General features: G+C 70.2%; 2 protein-coding genes across 2 annotated transcripts in view; one reads left to right on the forward strand and one right to left on the reverse strand.

Moving 5' to 3' along the window:
* Window positions 1-31: 31 nt before the first annotated feature.
* H696_02402 (hypothetical protein) lies at window positions 32-8349 on the forward strand (the record flags this gene model as incomplete). Its single annotated transcript, XM_009496304.1, has 7 exons — window positions 32-438; window positions 610-1132; window positions 1227-1458; window positions 1598-5174; window positions 5336-5510; window positions 5653-6993; window positions 7698-8349. The coding sequence occupies exons 1-7, from the start codon at window positions 141-143 to the stop codon at window positions 8347-8349; spliced, it is 6798 nt and encodes a 2265-aa protein (XP_009494579.1). The 5' UTR covers window positions 32-140.
* A 256-nt stretch (window positions 8350-8605) lies between these two features.
* Window positions 8606-9494, reverse strand: part of H696_02403 (hypothetical protein) — a gene marked incomplete at both ends in the record, with an annotated part of 6903 nt that continues 6014 nt past the window's right edge. Inside the window, one exon of the mRNA XM_009496305.1 lies at window positions 8606-9442. Coding sequence (XP_009494580.1) covers window positions 8606-9442 — 837 coding nt within the window. The remainder of the gene's footprint in view (window positions 9443-9494) is intronic.

The following is a 9494-nucleotide window of genomic DNA, read 5'->3' on the forward strand; positions in this document are numbered from 1 at the left end:
CCCCCCCCCCTTCCCTCTCTCTCTCTCTCTCTCTCTCTCTCTCGCTCTCTCGCCCCACAACATATACACATCCCCGTGCCAGCGTCGCAGGATTCTCGCCCCTCCAGCGCCACCCTGCTGCCCTGGGCCGCCCCCGCGCCATGCCACTCGACAGTCAGTCGGCCGAGGCCGGCTTTCTGGACCTCGCCCCGCAGGAGGGCCCGACCATGGAGGCGCTCCTGCCGGCACTCTTTCCGCCGCCGGCCGGGGCTCCCCTCCCGGGTGGTCTGGAACCCGGGGTGGAGCTCCACCGCCGACCGGTTTGCCAATTGGAGATCGCCTCGCTTCCTGGTGGTGACTTTGGCGGCACGCCGGAGAGCCGCACCGCCGATGGGCCGGATGCGGAGGATCAATCTCTCGTGGCCCGGCTGCTGGCCAGCATTTCGGCGGCCTTCCCCTGTGCGTTCGATGCCGGTTCATGCGGTGGGCTTTGGCGTGGTCGTGCTCTCTTCCCTTCTTCCTCTCCCTTTTCTCCCCCTCCCCCAGCTTGGGGTGTGTGTGTGTGTGTGTGTGTGTGTGCGTGCGTGTGTCTGGCCGCAACACTGCCCTGACTCGAGTTCGATCACCCAGGGGCGCCTGATGCCTCGCCCCCGGAAACCGGACCTCCGCACCCCATTCTCCCGGCCAGTCTGATCAGCCGCCTTAGCCCGGCCATGCCTCTGCGCATGGATGCCGCCCCGGTGGCCCTCCCTGGGACCGATTGCGCGAGTTTCCTCCCCCCGGCGGCGGCTCACCTGCTGCTGACCTATCCCACTGTGCCGCGCCCGGGCCCCGACCAGGCAGCCCCGGTGCAGGCCCAGGTTTTGGTCCTCCCCACCAGTGAGGCCATTTTCCAGGCCACCCTGCCTGAGGAGATGTTCGGCCTGGCCCCAGCCGGTCCGGGCCAGCCCGGCCTGCCGGATCCCCTCCGGCGGCTGGCATTGGTCCGGGCAAGCCCCAGACCAACAGGCCAATCCCTGGGTCTGGCCACACACAACGGCTCGGCGGCCTTCTTCGCACTGCACCAGCCGGCGCATTTCCTCGGCGCGGTGCTCAATGACTTCACCGCGCAGCCCGGCTGCGGGGACATCGTTGATGCGGTGATCGTCGATCGGTGCGCCCCCGCCTTGGCCATTTACGGCTGGCAGCATGCCCACGTCCCTGTCTCATGTGTCTGGTTGTTGACTTTGCCCATCCCCGCCGTGCAGCCCGAATGCCCCGGCCCCCCGGCCAACACACGAGGTGTTCCTTGCCCGTGCTGGCGGCTTCGTGGATCAGATTCTGGTGTGTGTCGGCTCGCGAATGCCACCGGCCGGCCGCGAGGCGACATGGCCCGGGCTGGCCGGTCCTCCGGGGCCGGTGCAAGTGTCTCGCTGCTGGGATCTGCGCTCGATTGCCGCCGACCTGCCGGGCCCCTCTCCCCGGGGCTTTTCCTTTATCGTATGTCTCGGCCTTGGGTGGGAAGAAGACGCAAAAAAAAGGGGCGGGGGGGGGGGGGGGGGGGGGGAGCATCAGCCGGGGGAGACCCATGCCCAAGTGCCTTCATTCCATGCTAACCGTGGCGCGTCCGTCATGCCAGTCGGCCATCGATGCCACCCCGGGCGGGCTGCTTGCCGTGGCTGGCTCCGACCTCGGTGGCCGTGCACTTGTCTGCGCCTTCCGCATGAGCTCGGCCTCGGGGGACTTGGAGCTCCTGGGCTTTGCCGGCGCCGCGGACTTCCCCACCCGGCTGGAAACCCTCCCACAGGCCGCCAAGCCAGCTGCCGCCCGGGCAGCGGGCCTTTCCCGGTCCGCCGGTGAAGGTGGCGTCCTGTGGCGCGTGCCGGCGATGGATTTGCGGCCGGATGCCAAGCGCGCGCGCGAACTGGATCGCCTCGTGGCCATTCGCCGGGACCTCCCCCTGCCAATGGGTGCCCTTGTCTCGGCGGCCGGGCGCAAGCGCGCGCGCGGCCGAACCGGCTCGGCCATCTCCAGCGCCGACCCCACAGCCGGGTACTTCCTGCAGTGTCGCCTGCGGCCGCTGGCCGTCGCCTCCGATGCCCTGGCCGAGGTGCTGGTCCTTGGGGCCGGCGGCCGACAATTGGCGATCTTTGCCACCGCCACCGCCACCGATGGCGAGCACCTCCGCCCGGTGGCCCTGGGCCCTGGCGACGAGGTGGCCACGGCAGTTTGGTGGGGCCGGGCAACGGCCCTGTGCACAACCACCTCCGGCGGATGGCGGCTCTTGCGCCTGCCTAGCCCGGACCTCGACAGCCCCCTGGTCGGTGGCACCTCGGCCGGCGATTCCCTTCCGCTGCGGACTTCCGATTTGGGGGCCTGGGCGGCGGCGGCGGCGGCGGCGGCGGCGGCGTCGGCCACCATGGCGATGGCGGTGCCACCGACGGCCTCGCCCAATGCAGCGGGCTCGGCCATCCTGGCCGGCGCCGGCCTGTCGGCCATCATGCCGTACCTGTCCGACATGTCGGCCGTCCTGCAATCACTATCACTGCTGCTGTCGGGCGATGGGTCCCCGCCGCGGGACAGCTCGCTCCTGGACCTGGCCCCTCTTGTCAGTCCCCTGCTGGTGGTGGACACCGTGCCGCTGAGTACCCGTCCGGCCGGGCAGCAGCAGCAGCAGCAGCAGCAGTTACTGCTGGCGGCCGAGGCCGATGGTCAACCGCTTGCGCACCGTCTCCTTCGCCTGCTCCAGGGTCTGCTGTTCGCCACGCCGGCGCCGGCGCCGATGTCCCCGGCGCTGGCCCGCGCATCTGCTGCCGCTGCGGCGGCTGCCGCGCCGGCCGCCGGCTCGGGCCCCGGGGCGCCCCCCCGGGAGGACCTCTTCCGCTATCGTGTTTCCCTGTCGGCGCTCTTCGGCCTGACGCTCGCGGACCGGGTACGCGATGCTTGCCAGGCTGGGGACTTCGACCGGGCCCTGGCTCTGGTCCAGGACGAGGGCCCGAGCAACGCCGGCCTGCGCGATGCGGTGCTCGGCTGTCGATTCTGGCACATGACCCTGGATCCGGCGGCCGGCAAGCTTCGTGGGGACTTGTCAGCCCAAGCCATTCAGGCGGCCGCGGAAGACTCGCCACTGGCTCGGGATATCCGCGACCGGGCGCTCGGCGCTCTGACCCCGGCCATGGAGCCCCTCCTGGCGGCCGGTCTGTGCGCCTGGCGCCCTGTCGGAACGCTGCTCGAGCGGGCCGCTCTCCTGGATGTCGGCCTCCAACTGACGGCTGGGCTGGAGGGCCAACCAGGAGCGGCGACCTGCCGAGCCCGGCTGCTGGCCCTGCGCCGGCGCCTGGCCGCCTTCCAGGCCATTGTCCTGGGTGATGGGCCCGGGGTCGGCATCGAGGGAGGCGCCAGCTCTCCTGGCCGGGCGGGCTTTGACCCGGTCTTTCGGGCCTTCTGCCGGGCGGATTTGCTGTATTGCGCGCGACGCCTGGCCGAGACCGGGCGCGCGGCCAGCCTGGCCGGGCTTTGCACCGCCGGGCCACGCTACACGGCCTTCTTTTGGCCCTTCCGCCGGCTGTTGCTGTGGCTGCTGCCGGCCACGGCGGATTTGGCCCCGGTACTGCGGCTCCTTCCCCGGCTGGATGCCGATGGCCGTCGTGAATTGTGGCTCGATGCCCCGGGCCCCGGGGCAGGGGCGCCGGAAGACTGGGCCGAGCGCGGGCCTGCCATGCGCGAGCGCCTGACCGATTTGGCCGAGGCCCTGGCCGGGCTCCCGGCCGGGCTGTTGGCCGGCCGGCTGACCTCGCCAGCCGGGCCCCTGTCCCGAAGCGACATGGCCCAGTGGTACCTGGCCTTTGGCCGGGACCGGGGGGCCGAGCGTGCGGCCCCTTGGGAGGGGCGCCGGGTGCTGGGCTTCGGCGTGGAGCAGGCCGGGCTCCAGGCGGAACTGGCCCCGGGCCGGGCCCTGGCCGAGGTGTACTGCGCCGTGACCCGGGGTCTGGCCCTGGCCGGGCTGCCGGCACCGACCGGGCGTCTGGCCGCCGGGTGGTCCTACCTGCTGGAACGGCCCGCCGCCGCGCGCGCGCATTGGCTCTTGCGCGCCTGCCTCGGCGGGGCCCTGCGCCCGGGGTCCGGCTCCGGGACCCCGGCTCCCGTGGAGCAAGACCGTCGTCGCCGCGCTGGCGGAGCCCTCTTCTGCCAGCTGCTGCCGGACCTGCTGGCAGCCGCGCCGGTCGACTCGACTCCGCTCTCATGCCAGCGGGTGCTGTGCGACCTGCTGCTGCACGCGGCCGCCGGGGCCCTATCGCAATCCCTTGGCCCGGCGGCCGAGATCGAGGACCGAGTCCTGGTCCTGCATCTGCTTGTGGAGATGCCCCGGAATTCGGCGGGCGGCGGGCTGCTGGATGAGCGCGCCTGGTGGCGCCTCTGTCTGGCGGCCCTGCTGGCGGAGACGGCATACTCGCGCTTTGCCGGGGCCCCGCCCAATGGTGCTGTCGCGCCGTCGGCAGCCACCCCGGGGGGGCGCCTTTCCCGCCGGCAGCGCGCGGCCGCGGCCGCCGGCACCCTGGCCCCAAGCCACGCGCAAATGCTCGCGGACGCCGAAAGCCGCCTGGTCCAGCATCTGGCCCTCGAGGCGACATCGGCCATCGATGCCGCCGCCGCCGCCGCCGCCTCCGACGCGGCTGCCATCCTCCCTGCGGCCGCCGCCACCCCCGGGCAGCAGGACGCCCTTGCGCCGCTGCATGCGCTGGCCCAACGGATTGGCCAGTTGCGCGACCTTTCGGAGGTCCTTGCCCGGGCCTGCTTCAGCCCGGGCCTCACCGGGCCGGTGGAGTTGGCTCGGCTGCTGGGCCTGGCCGGGCAGTTGCAACAGGCGTGCGAGTGGTCCGATGCCCCGAGCACCTGCCCGGATCTGGACCCGGCGATGGCGGGCAAAATTCTGCGCACCGGAGCCGGAGGGCCTGCCTCCTTGGCCCGGCGCCAGACTCGCCTGGTCCGGCGGATCTTGCAAGCGGTCAATGGCCCGGTCGGGCCGGTCGCCGGGCCCGGGCCCGGCTCCAGCCCGACCAGTGCCCCGGGTTCCGGGCAGCCACAGGCCATGGCCTTCGATGAAACCTTCGCCCTGATGCTCGTGCTGGATGAGCACTTGGCCAGCCAGCCGGGCTGGCTGCTACCGGCGGCCGAGCACTGGCGCGAGCTGTGCTGGGTCCTCCTCACGACCAGTCGTACGCGCACCTTTGCCACATCCTCCCGCCCCCCCCCCCCTCGTCCCGCTTTTGCACTTTGCTTTTCCGCCATTGCCCGGCTGACGCAAGTGCCCCCACGCCCCCCTTTCATCGGATGCACTGGCCTCCCCTCCCCCCCCCCTCCCCCGCCTTTGTTGCAGGGTTCTCGCATGTGCGCGAGTATTTCCTGCGTCGCCCGCAACAGCCGGTCGACTGGGCACGCTGCCCCCTGACCGAGGAGGACCAGGTGGCCCTGTGCGTCGGGGCTGCGCGAGCTTTCTTCGACTCCGAGGCCGACCTTCGCCAGGGCGAGGGGCTCGCCAAGGCCCGCAGCTGGTACGTACCTCTGCTGGGGGCCCATCGGCCGGATTGCCTTTGCCTTACCGCGGGCGGGACACGACTGGGTGGGGGGGGGGGGGGAAAGCAAAGCAATGCCCTGACTTTCGAATGGCCCCCGCGTCCGGCGCCATCCTCCCAGCCTGGTGCTGGCCCCGGCCGAGCATGAGGCGGTCCAGCGTGAGCGGGACCACATCGATGCGGCGCTGGCGCTGGCGACAGCCGGGGCCGAGCTCAGCCCCGGGGTCCCACTGCACCCTGGCCAGCTGGCCGGTCTCCGGTGGGACCCGGCGATGTCCCCCGGCGCCTCCAGTGGGGGCTCCCTGAACGGGGAATTGTCAAGTCGCGGGGCCGGCCTCCTCCGGGGGATGGCAGCCGGCCAGGGCTCGGCCGATGCGGCCGCTGTGCCGGACCACATCCATGTCCGACGCCTGCGTGTGTGCTTGGATTTGATCGAAACAACGCGCGGTCGGGCGGTGGTCCCATCCATCGAGGCCATTGGTCGGCGCCCGGGCACCACCGGCGCCGATGCCGGGACCAATGTCTGGCAGCTGGCACGGCTCCTGCGTTTGGACCTGCCGGCGTGGGCCACTGGCGAGGTTGGCGGCCGGTCGGATGGGTCTTGCACCGGGCGCTCGCTGGCCGCCTGGGCCCGGATCCTGGCGTCGCTGGCGCTGGCTTCGCATGAGCACCACTTCGATGCGCGTCTCAGCTGGAATGCCCTGCGGCCGCTCACTTCGCCGGCCGTCGTCAGCGGCCTGCTTGTCCTGGAGCCCGGGGACAACATGATGCCGGTCGAGCAAGGCGCCGCCCTTCCGGCACCCCGACTGCTGGCCAGTCGCATCCCGGACCTTCGTCACACGGTGGCCACGGCTGCTTCGCTGGTGGGCCGGGCCTTCTCGGAAACGGCCTCCGGATCTGCTCCATCTGCTATGGCCGACCGAGGCACAGGACCCGGTCCTTTGGATGCCGTGCGCGCGGCAGCCTCCCTCATGGCCCTGGCCTCATGCCTGGCGCCGGCTGTGCCGGTGTATCGCCTAACCGAGGAGGAGCCCTTTGTCTGGGCCCCGCCCGAGGCCGCTTCGGCGGTGTCTCTCCCCCGAAGCCCGGTGGAATTGGTCGCCCGGGGCTTATTGGCGGCGGCCGGGCCGGAGGCTGGTGCCTCGACCGCGCGACCGGCCCTGGTGGCCGGAGCATCGGTGAGCTCCGCCGTCAGCCAGTTCCGCACTTTGGCCGCGGAGCTGGAAGTCCTGGCGCCGGCCGGCTCGGCGGCCGGGGCAACCGGCGGCGCGTCTCTGCCCGTGTATGTGCCTGTCGCCGGCCCGGCGGCCTCTTCGGCCCAGCTGCTGAAACCCGCGGCCCTGGGTGATCTTTTCGAGCGCTCCCAGCGCTTGAACGACCAATATGTCGCCCGGCGAGAGGCACACCATCGGACGTCGGCCATCCATCGATCCTTCCTTGCTCTCACTGGTGCTCAGCTCAGGTGCGCACCTTCCCCCATTTAGCCTGCCCTCCCCCCAAAGCCTTGCTCCCTCGCCCTTCCCCTCCTCCTCCTCCCCCTCCCCCTTCCTCTTTGCAGATGTCTCGTCATGGACCGGCTCATCCGACGTCGTGAACCGGACAGATACCGAGACTAGATTGAGGGGCCAATCTCGAGCAGGAGCGGGTCCCAGCGTGTGTCTGTATGTGTGTGTGTGTGTGTATGTGTTGGATTGGGACGTTTGGCGTGGAACCGCATGGGTGGCGGCTTTTCTGCCGAGCCACATCGATCGCCCTTTCCACGGCCACTGGCATGCCCACCGGAGGAACTCGCTTGAGGACGGCCCCTGGCCCCGAAGAAACAGCAGGCAATGCCCGGCCACCTCCACGTGCAGGGGGAATCGGGTGTGCCGCTGTCCCGGGAGGGCGAGCCGTCCCCGGCGCGGCTTTTGTCATGGATATTGCCAGGCGGTGGGAACATACGCCATCCTCCCCCATCCACCATGCCGCCCACCTCCCATCAGCCGCCCTCGCTGGGCTCCTCCTTTTCCGGCTTTGCCCCCCAGCGAGTGTGGTGATACACTCCTGGACATGCCTTCAACTTGCTTCCCCATCTCAACACCTACGCCTCCCCGTGCCGCTCCCCGCCGCCCTCTTTTTCCTCTTCCGGTCAAGACACTTACAAGCATGCGCACCCTTTGATTTCAGTTTTGGCCTCGGATCCGCGCTTCAGCTCCACTCGCCAAGCGCGCTCCTGGAGCAGGTCCACGCACATGTGGCTGCCCTGAGCGGCCAGCCGCCCTCCTTGTCGGCGATCTTGTGCTTGGTGCCTCTGGTGGCCGATGTACTGCTCGGACGCGTGGAGCCATCCAGCGCCGAGGCGGCGACGGTGGCCATGACTGCCCTTCACACTCGCCGTGTCTCCCTGGCACAGGCGCTCCTGGCATCCTGCCGATTGGATCAGTGTGCCCTCCTGGTGGCCTGGCTTTTGAGCATGCCCGGCGATGTGGCGCACAACGAGCATCGGCATGATCTCCTCCTGCTGACCGCCGACCTGGCAGTCAATCCCCTTTGCCAGGAGACGGATTTGCCCTTCCGCAACCGGGGCATCCTCCTGGACATGGCCGGGCGACAGCATGCCCTTCTGCGCGTGGCCTCCGGCCAATTGGACACGGACATCCTGCGCGCGGTCATCCTCCTGGCCGGCAACTTGCCAATCGCTGGCAGCGGCGAATCACAGCCGGGTGGCCCTGTGCCAGGATCGCCGGCCGAGCTCCCCCGGCCTCTCGATTCGGCCGACCTACTGACCATCGTGTCGACCTTCCTTTCGCTGTCCTACGCCTGGGATGAAGAGGGCTAGGGCGGCCTTGATGGGGAGCACATGCCGGCTGCCGATGGCCGACTGCAATTGACAATGCCCCCCGGAATGGGCCGCATCCTCCATGCTGCCGACGGCCCTCAAAAGAATCAAGCGGACATTCTACGTGTAAGTGTGTATTGTGGCAAGAGTGGCGCCATGGACAGGGCACACACACGGCCACGGTGCCAAGGGGAAACGCCCCCCTCCCCGACAACCAAGGCCAAACGGGGCCGAGCATGGGAGGAGTGTGCATGCTCTATGACTTGAAGCGCTTCGCTGGGTGGCCCTCTGCCTCCTCCGGGCGCGGAGAGGGCGGCGAGTCGGAGGTCGGGTTGAAGCTCGAAGAGAAGCTGGTGTCTGAGATATCGGTGAAGTCGTCCGAGAAGGGGGACGAATGGGGGTCGGTGCCAGTAGCCAGGGCGGAAGTGGCCGCAGACGCGAGCGAGTCGGCCGTGCTGCTGGCGACCGGGGCCGGGGTGGCGGCACTGCCGGCCACCGAGGAGGGACCGGAAGATTGCACCGCTGCCGGGGGCGCCGGTCCGGGGACAGGAGCCGCCACACTGCCCGCGGCCGCGGCCGCGGGCGAGGCATAGGGATGCACACCACCGGGCCAGGATATCCCCGGGCGCTTGCGGTTCATCATGGGCCCCGGACCGCCGGAGTGGTGGAAATGGGGAGACATCGCGCCGACCGGTGGCGGGTAATGATGCCCCGGCGGGGCCCCATGCGGCGGGAGGTAGTGCCCGCCAGGTCCAAAGTGCGGCGGCATGCCGTGCATAGGATGGAGGTGCTGGGGCCCGCCCGGGCCACCGGGGCCTGGTGGAAAATGCCCGAACCCGGGCGGCCCGCCGCCCGGTCCCCGTCCAGGGTGCGCATTGGTGAAGAAATCGTGGGGCTTCTCCCGGGGGAAGCCTTTTTCCCTCACCCGGCGAACCGACGCCTCGATGGAGGCCAGCAGACGCGGCTCATCCAGATTCTCCTGAATCGAGCGGAAGACATTGCGCGCAGTGGTCATCTGGTTGGGCTCCGACTTGTCCGGCCGACCACGCAACAGCCGCCATGTCTGGCCTTTGGCATATACACACTCGACGATCTGCTCATGGAGCTCCCTACATGAACGTGCAATGAGTGTGTGTGTGTGTGTG

This window comes from Fonticula alba, assembly GCF_000388065.1.
Source record: "Fonticula alba strain ATCC 38817 unplaced genomic scaffold supercont2.3, whole genome shotgun sequence".
NCBI lineage: Eukaryota > Rotosphaerida > Fonticulaceae > Fonticula > Fonticula alba.